General features: G+C 36.7%; 1 protein-coding gene across 4 annotated transcripts in view; it reads left to right on the forward strand.

Moving 5' to 3' along the window:
* The window catches only part of LAMA2 (laminin subunit alpha 2), a 609,036-nt gene that overhangs the window by 223,065 nt on the left and 365,395 nt on the right, over nucleotides 1–20,576 (forward strand). For 3 of the 4 annotated variants that reach the window (XM_042939791.1, XM_042939793.1, XM_042939792.1), the window contains exon 6: nucleotides 18,051–18,230. In XM_042939791.1, the coding sequence (XP_042795725.1) occupies nucleotides 18,051–18,230 (180 nt within the window). Of the gene's footprint in view, nucleotides 1–3,526; nucleotides 3,942–18,050; nucleotides 18,231–20,576 lie in introns of those variants that run through there. The other variant, XM_042939794.1, reaches the window with a different exon arrangement.

Here is a 20,576-nt window from a genome sequence, read left to right on the forward strand (position 1 = left end):
GAGAAACCCATAGAGAAGACCCATAGAGAAGAACTTGACCAGGGTTTTCCAGGCAGGGTGTAGGGAAGCCCAAGCCTTGGTATACATTAAGCAAAAGCAAACAAATTAGTGTATGCTCTTTTATGTCCTTCAAGATTCATATTCCAAATTGTCTTATCAGAATATATCATAATGGTATATTCTGGAAGTAAGATCTGAAGGATAAAGTCAGAACTTAGAGACTTTCTCTGAAGACCATTTACAACATTGATTGTATAATTAGATGTTGTTTCTGGCTTTTAGTTGTATTTATAAAACTTTGAAAGGCATTTATTTTTAAATAGTTTCATTTATGATATCCTAAAAGGCTTGCCAGTTGAATTTTACATAGTGAGAAGAAAATGAAGTACCCACCACTTCACTCATATTCACTCAAGAAATACTTTATTTTTATGTAAAACTAAGGTGGTGTCTTACGAGATGCCAAACATCTGGGTGAAACTGAAAAAAAATAGTCATCAGTGTTTACTACTGTGTGGATATTTGATGTCACTGAAATGATAAATCATAATTAGCATTTCAATTTGTCGAACAGATGTTCATTGAAATACAAACCCAACCTATTCCACAAACTGGAAGGACATTTTAGATGACCTGTAATTGTTCTTCTGCTTCTCAAAGTTAAAGAGAAACACAATTTATTAGCATAATCCATTCAATGATGTGTAAGGATAGGGTATGCTACTTTATAAATTTGAGTTTTTACACTGAAATGGTAATGTGTTGACATTGATTTCACCTGTTGCATTTTAATGCTATTAATGGCTAAAAACAGCAGCAGGCAGAATTATAAATTAGACTTAAGTTTCAAGCATATTGAATATTTTCAGCAGAGTTTTTGTGTGTGTATGTGCGTGTGTGTTCCAACTCTAAGTCTTTTTGTATAAGTGACTGACCTAGTAAAACCCTTTCCATGGTGAATGATTATTTGTCTTCCTTCAGTGGGCTGCAAGGATTTGATTTTATAATGAAGGAAAAGATTTCTCAGGTAAACTATCTCTGGTTACCAGTTCCTTTTTCAAATCGTTAATATTTCCCAGTACTTCCCTGTGGTTGATTCCTAAGATATGCTGCAGCGGACAAGAGCTCTGGAATTATGGGTAGTGGAGGAAACATGCGGGCAGGCTCTGTGATCTGTGTCCTATTCTATCTCCAGCTTGCCTTTCTATTTCTATTCTGGCTTTTAATATTTGTGACCTATTTTCTTTTTCCTCATTAATCTCTGTTTTTGAAATAGACTTCCTCCTGCCACTTACAGGAAATTATCAGGACTAATGAAAAGCACAAGAAGTATTACAATGATTAGGGAAAAGGCAATATTGTTATAAGTAGTACACTTCAAAATAATTATTTGGAAAGGACAGCACTCATTTAGAGGTATAAATTCTGGGTTGCTTATTTTTAAGTTGCTCACTAGTTTGTTGACCTATGTATGTTTTACTTGAAGAAGAAACAAGATCGTTGGTGGTGGATGTGTGCTTCTCTACTGATTGTATAATTTGATATGAGGTTTAGGTCTTAAAAGAATGTTTTCCTTTCTCTTTATCAGTACCGTCATGTTGTTTGTTAAATATACCACGGGAAGCAAATAGGAATATATAAATGTTACAGAAGAGATCCAAGTATATACAATGTGTTGAATTGGAATTGAGAATAAGTTAAATATTTAATTTTTTTAAATAACATACTTTAGAGGCTCAGTAAAGGAATTTTAAAGAAACAGTGGTATAGATACAGCAGTTAAGAGGAAGGATTAATTCAGCTAAAGCACATTACCAGAGGATAGGAAGGTCAGGATGTATCTGTGAAAGAGCTTAATAATGATAGGGAAGAAAGGGTGAGAAACAGAAAAGAAGGTGAATTATCAGAAAAGAAGTTAAAGAGGGCGATGGATATTAATCAGATTTTCAGAAAAAAACCCACAAATACTGGCGTCCATACTGACGCCAGTCATGGGCCCAAGATTTTTAAAAACCAGGTTTTTAGGGATGTACTCTGGTAAAAGGGCTTTGCAGCATGGCCCTTGTGGTCTCTGACCCTACCCTGTGGAGCGAGGTGATTAGAATTAGAAAAGTCTGTACATCGTCTTCCCGGGAGGTAATCAGCCCCTTGGGGATGCAAATAAATAGGAATTCAGAGAATCTTACTTGTATTTCCCAGAAGACCGCCATAGCTAGACCTCATATAAGGAATGGCATCTCCTATTAATGAGTCGAAGACTTTCGTTCATAGCTTATCGGACTTAGAGATGCTGAAGATGGTGATAGTGGTGGGATATGGGAGGACTAGAGAAAAGATACAGGTCAGGGAAGGCTGATATGAACGAGAGAAGGGCGTTCTAGAAGTGGAGAAGTTAGAAGCATTGCATTCTGGCCCACGAATACTCACTGGTCTTACACTGTACCTTTTTTTCAGGGAACCACATTCACAGCTATAACCACCACAAAGGCCACACGGATAGGCATGACCTACACTCATCTTTAAGTGTATGTGCATTTTACAGGTGTAATTAGTATAAACTATCTCCAAAAGAGACTGTTAGCTTCTTATTTTGGAAATAAGCACAGTGAGAGGGAAGAAGAAATGAAACCATCTTGTTACCATTTTTCATTGGAGCCAGTTTAGAATGAAAACAAACCCAAAACTCTTAAGCCCGGCAGCACTATTTATAACAATTTTGCTAATTTAACTCCTTTTCTTTTTGCTAAGAAGGAACAGTTGTATTTTTGTCATTAATAGAAAAGGGAACAGTGCCTAAACAGCCTATTATAAATTCTTCTGGGAAAGCATATTGCAAATAATTGAAAACAAACCTGATTCTGCGAACTTGGCAGCCAATGTATAACAGAAAACAATTCAGCCCTGGCCCCTGGATGATTGATTAAATGTTTTATTCCCTTTACCTTTCATTCACACTGTGTTTGTCAAGAGGAAAGAGAAAAGGGAATGTTGTGAAACAAAATCCACTTTAGATAAATAACTTACAGTAATGATCAGTGACCTTGTACCAGCGGTTTCTTCATTTTTCTCAAGTTTTAATGTGTCTAATATTCACAAGTCTGCATGAATTCCTGCAGAAAATGAGGCCCCGAATTTCAGCATGTCCCCACCCCCTGCCAGCTAACCAACATCACGAGCTGTATCAGAGCTTCTTTGAGGGCATGGCCCTGCGGCTTCCTGTGGTCAGTTATTAGTGTGAATCCAGCAAAGGAACAAGAACACTGTGTACTCAGTCAATCTACAGAAAACTTCATCCTCTGGTTGTGTGGGAGGAGAGGTCCCTTGGTGCACTCTGTGTCTTTGAAGGGACTAGAGATCTGTTGGTGCTGTGCAGATGTCAGGGGTATGCAGAGCCAGCAGCCTACAAACCTAGTAAATAAATGATTATGATCCACCTCTGTTACAGAACAATGGGAGGAACCTGAATGTTGGATACTGTTGACATGGTTCGTGTTTGTTATTGCTGTTGTTCAATAAAGCAGGCAAAGTTCACACTAAACCTTCTCAATGAAGCCCTTTTTAAAAACTTTGATATTGCTGAATGCTCGGTGCACATCACAGTGCGTGCTGCAAACCTGGTGACGCCAATGAAATTTTCAGCATGAGGTCAGATGTGTAGAGTCCCTTCTCACATCACATCCGTTTCTTTATCATCTTTGTCTTCTCACCAACTCCTGCCCAGATGTCAGTCGTTGTACAGCCTCCTTTTCCTGCAACCCTAGTGTTGGCACTTGGTCACCTACTGTGTCGTCAGCCCCGAAGGCCGGCATGTCGGCAGATGGAAATATAGGCCATCCCCAGAGCGACGGCCCAGCACAGAGCTGGAGGAGATTTGAGCCAGGAAGTCCCTCTGATCTTTCTTTGTCTTCGTTACTTGTGCAAAATCGGATATGAATAAGAAGGTAAAATGCAGGCACATGGCCTGCTCTTGATGCGTAGTCTCCCATGGATGTCCAACGTTCTTGGCATTTCCAGAATCACCTTTCCATCGTGGGAGGGAACTTTGCCACTGCTATTTATGTTGTCTGATGCCATCCAGGTTGGTAATAGGTAACTTCTGTAAAGGGTGCAGCATATCCTGCTTAGCAGAGAGACACAAAACCATTTGTATTATTTTTCTGACTTTCTCAAGAGTAACGACAACCACCACCTAATAGTTTTTTGTATGTGCTACGCATTTTTCTGTTTGGGTATGAATTACCTCTTTTGATTCAGCAAACAGCACGATATGCAGGTATTTTACCTTTTACATGGGAAATTGAGACACGGAGATTAAGGTGCCTAAATTCATACCAGTAGTCCGTGGCCGAGCCAGAATCTGAACTCAAGCAGTCTGTCTCCAACACACATGGTCCTAAACTGTGATTAACTATCTCAAAATACACACAAACACACATGCACACAATGACACAAAGCATCTGGCACAAGCTTAGCCTCACCAAAACTAGAAAAGCATACATGTACAGGCATCCTTACCATCATACACACAGACTCATTGGTACTCAGGTTTAAAAACCCACTGGAATAAAACTCCCTCAGGTATGGAATGAAAAAGTTTTGTTCTGTAAAAAAAAAAAACACCTTATTTTTTTCTTGTTTATTATTTTACTCTTTGTGCAGTGAAAAATCTTAAGATTGGAAAGGGGAAACCTATAGTTTCAAAAAACTGGGATAGAGGCCATAATTAGATAATAGAACATGTGATTTCACTTGAAAGCCTAGAAATTTGACCAACCATGTACAATTTCACTCTACAGATGACATGAGGCAAGATAAGAGTTTTAGAGAGAGAGAGAAAGAGAAGGATAGAAGAGAGAGAGGGAGAAGTAAAGATATGGATATGGAAACAACAATAAGTTAATAACATGAGCAAAAATAAGAGAGGAGAGGAAGGTGGCAAAGAAAGGAACGTTCAGAGAGTGAGCCTGCCTGTCCCTAATTTGGTGAGAGCAGGGAGTGAACAGGCAAGGATTCAAGGATGAAGGCACGTGGGCAGTCACCATAGGGACACCAGTTAGCGTGCAGATATGTTACAGATGTTAGAAATACAGAGGCAGCCTAGGGGGACATGCTCAATCCCGAGAAACGTATGTCTGTGTACAAACTCTTCCCTAACCAGAAGTATCACTTCATAATTTAAAGTCTCTCATACCTTGTTTGAGGTAGAACCTTTCTGAACATGAACCTACGTGAGAGCATCAACAGCCCCCCCGCCAAATGCTGCTTTTATATAAATGGGATAAAAATCAAATTAATGTACTTTTACAGTGTTTCATTTATATATTTACAACACACACACACACACACACACACAAACACACACACGCACACAAACACACACACGCACACAATTGCTCTCTGGAGCCCTTGAGTCAGAGAATAAGAATGGAAGAGAGACTGAATTCTGAATTTCTTTTTCAAGCACTCGTCTAGGTTTTGTTCCAATCTAATGACACAGGATTTGGCGCAGTATTTAGACTTCCTGCTCCAAGATTTTATTTTAATTTTAAACAAGTGTTCCCACACGAGGACGGAGAACAAAACAGGAAAATGTTGCTTAAGTTTTCCTTTGTGCTCTTATTATATCTTTCAAGTGTACTGATTGTTCTGTCCTACCAATGTGGGTCACTTGTACTCTTGGTGGCTTTTTTCTGTCTGGGACTTTCTCTAACAGCTCTCCACGGTAAGGAAAAGCATGTTAGTTTCACAGATATTTATGTTTGGTATTAGCATATTCTTTTCCCCTTCTTTCTATAATTTAAGATTTTAGTACTTCCTACTTAGTAGATTTTTCTGTAAGCTGTAAATTAATTCTTTTGCGCACCAGTGAATGCTTAATCCTTAAGTACTAAATGTGTCATAACCCATTTCATTACTGTGATGTTAGTAAGACCTTGGAGGTTGTTAGTTCTTTTCTGGATAACTGATGCTTTAGACTTCAACTCTTAGACATGTTCTGGTTGTGAGCTATGCATCTGTTTACCAGGAGGACCACTACTGAGAAGGATCAATGTCAGGAAGTGTGAATCAGGTCTGAGATTGTTCTTGGCTTAGTGATCCTTTGTTCTTTACTCTTCTTCATCCCTGCCCCTTCTCGGGAGGCCGGCCTCCATCTGTTCTAGTGGTGGGTCCTGAGTGGTACCCTGGAGCATATTAAGCAATCTCCCTCACAAAGTTTAAAGTGGATAAAACCAGTAGGATAAATCTGACTCAAATTAATGAAGAAAAGCCAAGAGCTGGGGACATCAAACAATATAGATAATTCCAGAGGAGCAAGAGCAGGGTAATAAAGAGAAAGTGGAATTAAAATACTAGGGTCAGTCATGGATAGGATTGAAATGCAAGTAAGGCAAATGAAAGAATGGAGGGAAGGTGCATGGGAAAGGTTCTCCTCCCAGAGGCGAGCTTCTTGTTGCTAGAAGTCTGCAAATAGTGCCTCGATGACTGACTTTCATTTGTTCAACAAGCACTTATACAACTTCCAGTCTATGAGGTAGTGTGGTGTCGGGCTGAGGAGCTCAACCAACAAAGTCAGAACTGGAACAAATCTTACCTATATGAACCTAGCCATATTGTTAAAATGCCAATATATGTTTTCTCTTGTTAAAAAAGGACATAACAGGGGTGCCTGGGTGGCTCAGTCAGTTAAGTGGCCAGCGCTTGATTTTGGCTCAGGTCATGATCTCATAGTTTGTGGGATTGAGACCTACTTCAGGCTCTAGGCTGACAGCCCGGAGCCTGCTTGAGATTTTCTCTCTCCCTCCCTGCCCCTCCCCCACTTGTGTTCGCTCTCTCTCTCTCTCTCAATCTCAAATTAAATAAACTTAAAAAAGGACATAATAACAACACCAACCTCAAAGGATTGTCGAAAGCTTTAAATAAGTTAATACTCTATGAATTAGTATACACACATCACATGCAAGAAGGTCTGGTATCCAGTAAGTACACAATAGTAACTATTGTTTTTATGTTGCAAAGAAATTTCTGAACTAGCTGTGAAGTTGGAATAGATGACTAACAAAACTATTGTCTCAGTCTGTCTCTGGTGGAGGCACACCCAAAACAAAATTTGGCACAAAGCAAATGTTAGAGGAGAGTGAGAGAACTTTCCTTCTGGTGACTTTCCTTCATGGTCTGCGCTGAAGCAACTCCTCTCAGATTCTTTCCTGGCTATGAATTTCAGAAGATGTCTGGATCCCTATATAGTCTTAGCTTGACAGCACAAAGATTTAGTAATGGCATGTGCATTTGATAAAATTTAAATGAGAAGCTCCCAAAAGAGATCAAGAAAACCTATTTTGACAACTCTTCTTTTTTCCATGCAAATATTATATACTTTAGCTGGAAAAGGAAAAACACAAGTAATAAGGAATTTTTAACTTGGAGTACTCTTTAAAAATTCTTACTTGAGGGGTTTCTGGGTGACTCAATTGGTTAAGTGGCCAACTATGGCTCAGGTCGTAATCTTGCTTTCATGGGTTCGAGTCCCACATCAGGCTCTGTGCTAACAGCTCAGAACCTGGAGCCTGCTTCGGATTCTGCTCCTCTCTCTCTGACCCTCCCCCGCTCACTCTCTGTCTCTCTCTCAAAAATAAATAAAAACATTAAAAAAATTAAAAATCATTATTTGAAAATAATCATAAATTTTAAAATAGAGGTACAATGAGCACCCGCCTGTCAAGATTCTTTTAGAGCACACATAAAAGGGTAGGGGGAATTATATTTGCACTTGGTAATAGTTTTCTCTTTTTGAAAACTTTAGGGATTTAGTTGTCATTGTTCCTTGTATACATCATGACCAGTGGGAATGATACTGAGATCTTCCATTCAGTTATGATGGATTATGGTTAACCCATCTGGGCATATTTCAGATGGAACTAACTTAAGCTTCTCTTGAACAAGTGGATTAGAAGAAAATGTTTTGCTGGTTTGGTTTGAGTTGTAGAAAGCAAGAAGACCACCAGAAGCTTTTGGAAAACAGGACCATACCAGTTTTGAAATTTTGAGAACATTGAAACTCCTAAACCATCTGAGACTTTGCTTCTATTTTTCATTTTTCTAAAAAATGTTGTCCTTTTGTGTATTGAGTAGTTACACATGAGTTAGTGCTACCACACAAAATGTGCTGTTGGTAGAAAAAAGAAGTAACTGATATAAAATGAGAGAGAGATAGACAAGACAGAGAGGTATTCTTTGACCAGTAGAGAAGCTATGCAAACCTTTGGAGGGCAATATTTTAACTAATTTAACTAGGAGAGAAGAAAAGTAAAAACATGACAAATACTCTTTGAAGAGAACTGGTTTTAGTATTATGCTACAATTTATTAATGACTACTATTTTAACAGTGAAGAATCTGTTTAAATAGTTCATGGAAGGTAAAGATGTCATCCAGAAATGACAAATGCAAGAATTATAATTATGAAAAAAAAGAAAAAAGGAAGAAGGAGAAAGAGAAGGAGAAAAACAGGAGAAAAGCAATTTAAATTTCAGCGGCGGTTGGAACCAAGTCAGTGTCAAAAGCAAAATATTGTCTTACAGGATAATGGAAGATCCATTAAGACTAGGCTTAAGGATAGAATAGTCAATGATACAGTCATATTTAAATGGTTCATTAAGACAATGTTTCCCGGTATTGAAATGTGTTAGTTAAGGAAGTTAAAGTCATACACAGTCCTTGACATTTTATATATTAAAATATTACTTTTCGTGTAGCTCAGTAGTCACGAACCATGGAAGAGTAGTTTTGGTTAGGCTTGTAAACTTCTAATGATGATGGGATATTTATTAAGGACCTTCCAAACTAAGTCAGTGCATTGTACTATGTATGAAAAAAATCTTTCTAGTTCTGTTAAGTAAGAATGTTGAGGCATCTGAAGGGAAGTACACCTTTCTACACATATACTCCATTATTTTTCTCTTCAGCTTAAGTATTTTTTATTGTTGTTGATTTATCTAAATAATAGGACTACAGAGATACTCCTATGTCTTTTTAGGAACTTGAACTGTTGCAGTTCTAGTGAGATTTATTCAATTATGGTATGCGAAATTCATGCTAAAATTCTTGATGTACATCCAATAATTGGATTTAAAAATACAGGTAAAATATGTACAAAATCAATTTAATTTTAATTTAATTTTAATATAATTTATTGTCAAAGTGGTTTCCATACAACACCCAGTACTCATCCCAACAAGTGCCCTCCTCAATGCCCATCACCCACTTTCCCCTCTCCTCCAGCCCCATCAACCCTCAGTTTGTTCTCAGTATCCAAGCATCTCTTATGGTTTGCCTCCCTTCCTCTCTGTAGCTCTTTATTCCCCCTTCACCTTCCCCATGGTCTTCTGTTAAGTTTCTCCAGATGCACATATGAGTGAAAACATATGGTATCTGTCTTTCTCTGACTGATTTATTTCACTTAGCATAATACCCTTCAGTTCCATCAGTGTTGTTGCAAATGGCCAGATTTCATTCTTTCTCATTGCCAAGTAGTATTCCATTGTATATTTAAACCATTGTATATATTATCCATTTGTCAGTTGATGGACATTTAGGCTCTTTCCATAATTTGGCTATTGTTGAAAGTGCTGCTATAAACATTGGAGTGCATATGCCCTTACGCATCATCACTGCTGTATCCCTTGGGTAAATTCCTAGCAGTGCTATTGTTGGGTCATAGGGTGATTCCATTTTTAATTTTACAAAATCAATTTTAAAATGACATACATAATCCATGATTTGTAAATGAGGAAAGGGTTAGCTGGTTGGAGGTTCTATCATAGTCTCTAATATTTGGGCACAGATATTGATTTATTCTTTCAGTAAATAATTATTGAGAATCTACTATGTACTACTCACTATGTTAAGCCCTGGGACTATATTGGAAATAAGACAAAGTTCCCATTCTCATTGAACTTATAGTCTATTAACAGATACAACACAAGCAAGTAAACAGGCTGTGATAATAGGGGAGAGTCACGGGAGCTCAGAGAATTCACAAGAGGAGCTCCTACACAGGACACAGAGGTGTTCATGGTAGAAAGAATTGGCATCAGCGCTGAGACATGAATGATACATAAAGTATATCTGTGCAAACAGGGAGCAGTGGGGAGACAGACAAGGTGTTTGGAAAAGGAGCCCGGAGATGAGATAGACCACAGCACAAAATGAGAAGTGAAAAATGACTCAGTGATTTGGAATATAGTAAGTAGCCAATAAATATTTTTGAATGAATGATTGGCTAAATGAATGAATGAGAAATATTGAAGTGTGAAGAGGTGGACCAGAGATAAACTTTGTAAGCATGTGTTTTAAGCCTTCATAGTACTTCATTTCCTGGATGCACAAATGAGCAATGATTGACTTAACAAAAATAATCATTAAAATGCCAGCTATTAGTTGGAACAAATAACAAAATATGGGGAAAAGGAAACTGGAATGAGGACTTCAATAAACTGTGTTTGATATAACTAGAAAAAATGGACTGAAAAAAGGTTAAATTCATAGTATCGCATTTCCTCATTAAGGCCCTAAAGATTCTTGATAGGAAAATCTCCAGTATGAAATGTTTAGATATTTTATTAACTGGTGTTATAAATGATATATTATGTCACATTATTCTTTGTTTGGTGTATTTTTATTACCCAGGCCTTAATTTTCATATATTCATAAATGTTCACATTTTTAAGTCTTTAAAAATAATGCATTGATTTGAAAGGGTTTAACAAATTGCAATAAAAAAAATTTTTGATAAGGTAAGGAAGGTTATTTCTTAATAACTATTCAGTTACATCTAACAAAACTAAACAATCCATAAAGATGATTATATATTTTAGCAAAAAAACACTTCTTCTAGAAATAAGGCACTATGTCACTGTCAATTAACCTTATTGATTGTTCTTGCAAGTCCATAGAGTTTAAGGAATCTGTTCTATAATTTTAATATAATTTATTGTTTTTTATGAACTCTTTTGTAAATAATAGTACTTCAAATTTATGGGTTGGACACTGAGATAGCCAGAATACAATTTGCATAAAAAACTAACCAGGGACGTCTGGACGGGTTCAGTTGGTTAAGCGTCCGACTTCAGCTCAGGTCACGTTCTCACCGCGTTTCAGTTCAAGCCCCACGTTGGGCTCTGTGCTGACAGCTCAGAGCCTGGAGCCTGCTTCGAATTTTGTGTCACCCTCTCGTTCTGCCCCTCCCCCGCTTGTGCTCTACCTCTCTCTCTCTCAAGAATAAATACACATTTTTTAAAAAAATTAAAAAAGAAAAGAAAAGAAAAATCTACACAATGGGAAAGGTCCACTTTGCTCTGCTGACAACATAGGGTTGAGTAGATCTTAAGTTCACATACATGTCTCATGACTCAGAAAACATATTTATTAGTTCTTCCCAGCTGAGAATAGCCTGTTAAGTGAAACCCTGATATAAAAGAGAATAACGTTAACTAATGTTTAACCAGTAAAAATAAATGCAGTAGACTTTGATTTAAGAAAATCATGAATCAAAGCTGTTAATTTCCTAATTTTCTCAAAATCAACTTAACTCAAAATGCTTGGGTAGACCATGATACAGGGGATTACTGACTTTAATTTCATTTTGTGGAAATATTTGCACACTCAAAGATTTACTCATCTAATATTAAGAAAATTTCATTAATTTATGAAATTGCTTTTGAGGTAGAAAGCTAGTTGAATTTGCTAAATACTTAGGATTTACTTAAGTAGCATTTATTCAGAAATTTATACTTAACACTTAAGTTTTGCTAGATGCTGTCCTACATGCTGGGGATTATTTCAGTTAAGTAAACAGATAAAAATTCCTGAACTCTTGGGATTTATGATCCAGAGAGGGGAGAGAAATAATCATTATGGTAAATAAGCAAATCATCTTCATGTTATGGTAGAAGAAAAGTACTATGGACAACATTGAAGCAGGTAGCAAGAAGAGTAAATGCCAGGACGAAATTTGCACTGTAATTAGAGAGTCACCGAGAAGACCTCATCTAAGCAAGGTTGGAAAGAGATGAGAAAGTGAGCATTGCAGTATCTGGGAAGAGAACATTCCAGGCAAGGGAACCCCAAGTACGAAGTTCCAAAGGCCAAATCCTATCTGGCATGTTCTAGCAAAGATGGCAGTCTAGCTGGAGTATTGTGAGTAGAGAAAGAGCAGGAAAGGAGTTCTTGAAGTTACTGTTTTCTTTGTCAGTGTTTTGAGGTACAAATGGCATTGGGATCATTTGAGTTCATTGTAAAGATTTTGGCTTTTATTGATGGTGAAATAGAAAGGCATTGGAAGGTTTTAAGGAAAATAATGACAGGAGTGGAACTATGTTTTCAAAGGAATTTTTAGAGAGCTCCCTGAAACAGATGCAGAGCTCAAGAGAATATGCAAGATAGTTGTTGAAGCGCCAAGCATAGAGGAGAGACTAAGAACATTTGCTCCCATTCAGGAAATGACAACTTGGGTGCAGTCTGCTCACGATGAATATGATTATGGCACGGGGCTTGCGCTGGGAATGGGCCTCTTTTGCTGTGGCTCACCCTCTTTCGGATAGTTGCTGGCCACTTTTCACTTCTTGCATATAATCTGCTGAAGAGGACTCTCTGCAGAAATTCCTGAAGGTCATCTGGCTAACAGAAGTAAAGAAATCATGGACTAACATGCAGCATAGTGAGAGTAGGCTTTGGTGTACAGTATTTAAATTTTTTTAAACATTTATTTATTTTTGACAGAGAGAGAGAGAGAGAGAGAGAGAGAGACAGAGCATGAGCAGGGGAGGGGCAGAGAGAGAGGGAGACACAGAATCCGAAGCAGGCTCCAGGCTCCTATCTGTCAGCACAGAGCCCGATGGGAGTCGGACGCTCAACCGACCAAGCCACCCAGGCGCCCCTGGTGTACAGTATTTTAAATCATTAATATTAAACTTGCGATTTTTGTTTTCAGAAGATACAAAGAATAAGTTCATGGACACATTTACTAAAAACTTGAAACAACCATAACAAACAAATAAACAAATAGCTGCTATGGTTGCAAATACATTCTAGAGTGGTGAGAGTGGTAGGAGCGAGCACTGCTGGGAAGTTCCTGCGGTGCCTGAGGGGGAGTCTACACCAAGAGGGCTTTAGGGGAGGTGGTGAGAAGTGCTTGGGTGCTGGATAGATTTTGAGGGTAAAGCTAAGAAGATTGTAGACAAATTGGATGCCGGAACACAGAAAACAAAAGCAGTCAAGCGGGACTCCCAAGTTGTTGGTCCTGGGTAGCTGTAAAGCTGAAATTATTTAGTGAAGTTGGGAAGACTGAGGAATGAAGAGCAGGAGCTCAGTGTGAGATATAAGGTTGAGACACCTATTTGAGAGCCACATCAGTATATCCAGAAGGCAGTTGGATTCTGCATCCTGACCTTCAGAGGAGAGGTTAGGCCTGAAGATACAGGTGTGGGAGACTTCAGTATAGATGGTATGTATGTACATATGCACATATGTATTTTTTGCCACGGGATGTGTTTTACTTCCATTAATCATATATATAATTATACATATATTATATAGAATTATTATATAATCCTATAATTAGAGATGGCATTTACATTGGTGAGCTTTGATGGGATCATCACATGAGTAAGTGTGGATAGAAGAGCGGTGGCCAAAGACTGGGCACTGTACTACTCCAATATTAGAAAGTCAGGGAGAAGAGAAGGTAGGAAACGGTGAGGGAGATTGAGAAAGGTAGTGGGAGAGGTAGGAAGAAGACCAGGACAGTGTGGTGTCCAAAACATGGGAGTCATCAGTTGTTTTAAAAGCTGCAAACGGATCAAGTATGGTGAGGACTGAAGAGTGGTCATTTGGGGGTTTCTGTTGACCACCTGGAGCCAGAACCAGAACCTTTGCTCTGTGCCGGAAACACAGTGACAAATTATTGCTATATCCCCTTTTCCTAAGCTTCCCACAGCTTACCCCTTCCTCCAAATATATGCCTTTTTTTTCCTCACAGGACAAAATAAAAGTGATTAGGCTCATTTTTCAAAGTTATTGAAATCTTATTCTCCCTCTCTAAATTATTATATTAAGCATGATTGGATTTAAGAGGTTCCCCCGAGTCTCAGCCACCCATTTATATACAAATTCTTTGACCACAGCTTAGATAGCTAATCTCATCCAGCACCCATGGACTTTATTGCTCTATCTCCTGGGATCACCTCACTTTCAAGTTGTTGTACTTATTTCATTGGCACACTTAAAGACTAGTAATAAAAATGGGATTTTAAGGGTACCTGGGTGGCACAGTTGGTTGAGTTTCCAACTCTTTGATTTTGGCTCAGGTCATGATCCCAAGGTCATAGGATCAAGCCCTACGTTGGGCTCTGTGTTGAGTGTGGAGCTTGCTTAAGATTCCCTCTCTCACCATTTGCCCCCTCTCTCCTGCTTGCCCTCTCTCTCACTCTCTCTCAAATAAAAAATACGAAAGAAAATGGGATTTTAAAATATGTGAAGAGAGTACTACTCATTTCAAAGTTTCTGATAATTGTTAATCATCTTTAACGATAATTCCCCCACCTATCCAGTCAGTCAATAAACTTGTATCATTGGGGAACCTATTAGGATTGTAGTTCTTCCAGAAATCTAAAACAACTGTAGTAATATAAATAGAAAAAACATAATAATAAGGGACAAGTATCCATACTGGAATTGATTAATTGCTGCAAAAAACTATTTTTAAGTTATATTCTAATCATAAAGGCAAAAACACTATCAAACCACAGAGGTCTTATCTATCCATCTGCAAAGGAGATGTGATTTAAAGAGTATGCTTACACTAATAAGAACAGAATTAATTTAGATGGGTAGAGTATAATATTGATTTAGACATTTGGTCATAAACAAAGATATTTCTCATGTTTTTTTTTAAATTTTTATTTATCTGTGCAAACTAATTTCAAAGAAGAGTATAATTTTAAAATCTAGAAAGCCGGCTGTTAATCAGGTTGATATTTTCAGTTGGAATGAATTCCTCTGACAGCATGAACATACAGTCTCCAACATGTCTGTAATGGAAATCATTTCAGAAGATACCAGACTGCCACAGGCTTCCCACGGCCTCGCAGCAAGACAGCGGTGGTCTTAAGGACTGACACTTTTCATCTTTTTGAAGATAGACACCCTCCAGTTGTCGCCCCACAGGAGATCAGGAAGTATGCTAAGCTTTCCAGTGGACTTGGAATTACACAGCAAAGTGCCAGTGGAAATATCCTATCTAATATTATGATTTATTTTGAAGGAGAGTGGGAAAAAAAATGATAGAAGGAAGCTGCACACAACATGGCCAAACAGCTGGCTGGTTTTATGTCCCAGAAACAGCTTGGGACTAACTATACTCACAAGATCTCTTGGCAGAGTGGCTTGATGAAAATACCGAAGCTGTGAGGAGAAATGTTCTTTTGCCGAATCCTTTATGTTGCTATCATATGGTTTATTAACCTAAATGAGAGCATGTGCACCATTTTTTAAAGTTCCTGTATGTTTAAATGAGGAACTGACTGATTCCATATACAGTACAAATATGGTTCCCATAGCATTAACACCAAATAAAATTTAATAATTTTAATCCTGGACATGTGGTGATTTTCTCTTTTATTTCAAGGAGCACTTTTAGAAGCAATGAAAAGAGTTTGATAAGATACAAATTTAAGCATGAATTCAAGGGCACTGGTGATTTTTTGGATGCCAGAATCTCTAAGGGTAACTAATTTTCACTGCTTCATGTGTCTATTTATTCATTCTTTACACTTAATTGATAACATTCATAAGTCACACAGACAACTTAATTTTAAACGTATTGCTGGCTCACCTGCTAGGTGCCAGAACTGTGGAATATACAAGACCTACTTAAATCTTTTAGAATTTCCTACATTAGAGGGAGAGTATTCAGTATTTTGAGATTCAGTGTTTTAGAAGATTTTGCATTCTATCAGCCTCAAATGTGTTGATTCAGTGAATTTATTCTCTACTAAGTATCGAAGGTAGACTCAAATAGCTAGGACATTTCATATTTTTCTCATGAGCCATTTTGAATTTATTCTTTGTGGCATCAGAATTAGTTTCTCATCCAGAGTTTGCTATATTTATTTTTCTAGTGATTCGGTAGTTTATTGGCAGTCAGTTTGTAAAAGCTCTCGGGGATTATCTAAATGCAGGATGTTAGGAATGGAAACATATCATTGCCTCTCCTGTCAAAAAAACATAATTAACACACATGATTTATCATCTTGCAAAAGTGGATGAAAATTCCTGTGGGTGACCCCAAGTCACAGTTTCCCAGTGTATCAGACTCTTCTCACTTCCCAGTCTTCTTAGCCTCCTGTGTATGTGTGTGTATGTGTGTGTGCATGTGTGTGTGCGTGTGTGTGTGTGTGTGTGTGTGTGTGTGCTTCCTCTCCAAAACCTATGAGTCAATTTCAAGTTTCTTGAATAATTTCTATTTGATTTATTGTATAGGGAATAATAATGCATTTACAAAGTACAGAAAACGTGAAGTACTATACTTCTTGAGTATATTGAGAGTTTCTTCATTTCTTTGTATGGTGCACATAATTCATTATATAGATGCAGAACTTATTTAACCAGTCGTACATTATCGATGGTAATTAGATTGTTTGCAGTCTTTTGCTATTACAATAAAATGCCATATATATATATATATATATATATATATATATATATATATATATATAAAATATATGTAGGATATTTTCCCATAAGTGGAATTTCTAGGTCAAAACTCTAGGCTTTTGTAGTGTTGATAGTTATTCCTGAATTCACCTTCATAGTGGTCTGTGCCATTTACACTCACACCTGTAAGTGTTTGAGAATGCCTGTATCTCTTTAGTCTTGCCATCAGAGAGTATTAAACATATTTTTAGGTTTCAACAACATGAAAAAATTGGAAAAGTTTTTTGTTGTGTTTTAAATTAGCTGCTGTTATTATGAGTGAAGTTCATTGACTTATCGAAAGCTTAACAGCCAGTAATATTTCCTTTTCTTGGAATAGTCCTTTACATCTTTTGGGTTTTTGTGTTAGTTGTTGATCTTTCTTTCTTGCTGATTTACAGAAGCTCTTCAGATATTAGGGAAATCATTTTTTTATCTGTAATAGGAGTACTTTTGGTTTGGTCAGTTTTCCCTCATTAGAATTCTCTATCCCGAGATCCCTGTGAGAGAATGTGGGCTTTGTGCACCTTTAGAAGGTATTCTTTGCTAATTTCTCCCATTTTTATATGACTAGATTTTGTTTTTTCTGGTGTCAATTGTGCTAATTGTTTTCCTAAAAAATTTACTGTTCCATCCAGGTTTTAATGTATTTTCATAGAGTGTATTTTTCATAGACTATGTTAAATCTTTGGTAATTTTTTCTCTGATCTATCAATTTCTAAAAAAAAAAAAAATAACAAAAAAACAACCTATTGAAATCTCTCACTGTGACTGTAGATTTGTCTAGTTTCCTTGTAATGTGTCGATTTTCACTGTATATATTTTAAGGCTGTATAATTAGATAGTTTCAATTTTAGAATTACTTTAAGTTCCTGATGGGTTCCTGTTTTATCCGATATTTTGTAACTTTTTTTTAAATCAAGTTTTCTGGTTTCCTACTATATACCAGATTCTGAAATAATTTTAGCACATAATAAGTTTCAGAAAAAAATGATCGACTTAAGATTTTATGGAAATCCTAGGAAAATCAAGTAGATGCCATGCCTTGGAACAAAAGAAAATGGGGAATCACAGTATATAGAGAACACTTAAAATATAAACAAATGAATTGCTTATACAAGTATTAAAAGGTCCGTAAACTTCCTCAATTACTTTACTAGATTCCAGGGAGTAAGTATGAACCTGTGTCTGCCTAATTGAGAGAAGTTAAGCTTAATTTTATTCTTCTGAGAAAAATCAGAGAAAGCCAGATATTTTATTTTTGGTAACTTTCCTTGTTAAATCATTTCCCATATTGTGTAGATACACATCTCTTTGATCAATGGGAGACCAAGTGCCGATGACCCTTCTCCTGAACTGCTGGAATTCACCTCCGCTCGCTATATTCGCCTGAGATTTCAGAGAATCCGCACCCTGAATGCCGACTTGATGATGTTTGCTCACAAAGACCCAAGAGAAATTGACCCGATTGTCACACGAAGAGTAAGTTATGAGGAATCGTATTGCAGCCTGTAAATGATATTTTTTACTGTTAATCAATTAATTTTTAAATAATTTAACAAGATATCTTTAATATTGATTTGTAGGAGTGGTTTGTTGCTAGACTAAAATTCAGCATAACCATCCTTGGTTCAAATCCAAACTCTGTCACTTATTAGATATGTAACATTTATCAAACTCTTAACATTTTTAACCTTTCATTTCCCCATTTGTAAAATGGAGATTATAATACCTAGTTCGTAATCTGATTTTCGAAGACTAAATTAGTCTTGTCATTTTAGGTATCTGTTCTATTATAATTGGCCCTGGGGAACTATTGTAGGAAGTGCAGTGGCTTTGAAACATTTTTGGCCACAACCCACACTAAGAACTAAATTTTATATCACAACTCAGTCCGCACACACGCACATGCACATACACATTACAATATATCTGACACTTTAATGTGAATAGAATTAGCTGGTGGTATTATGGAAATGCAGATTCTGATTCAGTAGGTCTAGGGCAGAGTTGAGAAAGAATAATTCTAGCAAGTTCTTAGGTGATGTGAGTGTTGCTGTTCTGTGGACCATTTTGCCCATTCAAATAATTTAACTTTATGTTTCATTGAGTCACAAGCTATAGTTTAAAAAGACACTACTGTAGGGGAAAACAGATTGTTTACACTGTTTTATTTTCTTTTATAAACAGAACATCAGAAAAAAAACAACAACAACAGAAATGACGGCATCCCTTTTAATAGCTCTTTGAAAACAGGAGCTCACAGAAAGGCTGTTTTCCAGTGTTAAGCCGGAATACGTGACATACGTGATCAGTCCAGATCCTATGAGTAATAATTGTGTTTCCTCCTACCTACTCCTTACCACATTCACTGGTTTATGTCGCACTCCTTATAGGTGGCTACACAACTAGGACATTATTACCAATTCAGCTCTAAGTCCATAAAGAAACTCCATGCTCACAGAATATCTACTACATGACTGGAGGTGAAGGTGGAAATAGGATTGTAGAGGGAAAGTAAGATGGTAAGACACAGCACTTAGTTCTAGAATGATGCACTTAGTTCTGAAAGGCCTGACTATTGCCACAAGTTACAAATTGCTGACCCAGCACACTAAATATTGAACGGCAGCACTTTTCACAGTTCATGAATACCCCTCATATATATTTTCTTCTCATTACTTAACTTACACCTCACCACTCCATCATCACAGAAATAACTTTTAAAGTTTGATTATCCCCATACAACACATGTTGGATGTTTTAGTGCCCTGTACTTTCTAAACCTGAAACAATTTTCCCTTGCATAATATTGCAGCATATTGTAAATTATCTTATGCAGAAGTAATCATTATTTTTCTGCAACGTGTAGATTCTTTGCTTGTTTAAAAAATCATGTTTAATTATAATTTTGGCACGACTTGAAAATATACAGTGAGGAAGACTGAGTAATTCTGAAGTGAAATTTAATCTTTTCCGACAGTATATCTAACAGAGAAAAAAAATCAATGTAAATAAATATGTTCCTTTTATCATCTTTTGCAGAAGGCAGAGTGGGGGTTGGGAGGCACATCTATTATTTATAACTTCATTGTGCAAGAGCCTTTAAAATAGTGCAGTAAAATGCAACATATAAATAAGCCCTTTGAAAGTACTCAAGTTCAGTAAACACTACGTATAAATTTAAATATATAAAAATAGGATATTGAATTTCATCTCCTCTTCATGACTCAAAAGTGAAGCACTATGCGTTTATATTTAAAAACAGATTTCTTAGTTTTAAAAGCATCTACAAAAGTACTGTATCAGCTTTCTGAGCAAATATCCCTGTTCATATCTGTATTACTAAGTGATGAAGTTAGTGAGAAGCAGACTTTTACATTACCTAAACCTCTAGCAAGTTTTATTTCAAGGTCAAGGTCTAGGTATATGAAGTAATAGAAGTAACAAAAATATTATAAAGGATACTCTATGTAAACAACAAAAACAAAGAGAAAAAGAAAAAAAGTAAATGGAAAAATGGAATTTGTAGTTAGGAAACTCAGATTTGTGTTTACCTACTTATTCTTGCTGGGTTCTTTTAATGTGAATGATTGAAATAGTAGGACTATCTACTACTGAGATAGTTACCTAGATTCTATAAGATAATGTGAAATACTCTCACAATTGTGAAATGTTATATGCATATTAGTTAAAAATTTTAAATAGCCTAGTACTATAGTTATAAATTATCTTTAAAAATAGCCAGGTAGATTAAAACAATTAAAAACATAGACTTATATTAATTTCAGATAAGAAAGTAATCACATGGACGTTTTAACATAATAA

The sequence above is a fragment of the Panthera leo genome, chromosome B2, assembly GCF_018350215.1.
Source record: "Panthera leo isolate Ple1 chromosome B2, P.leo_Ple1_pat1.1, whole genome shotgun sequence".
NCBI classification, from domain to species: domain Eukaryota; kingdom Metazoa; phylum Chordata; class Mammalia; order Carnivora; family Felidae; genus Panthera; species Panthera leo.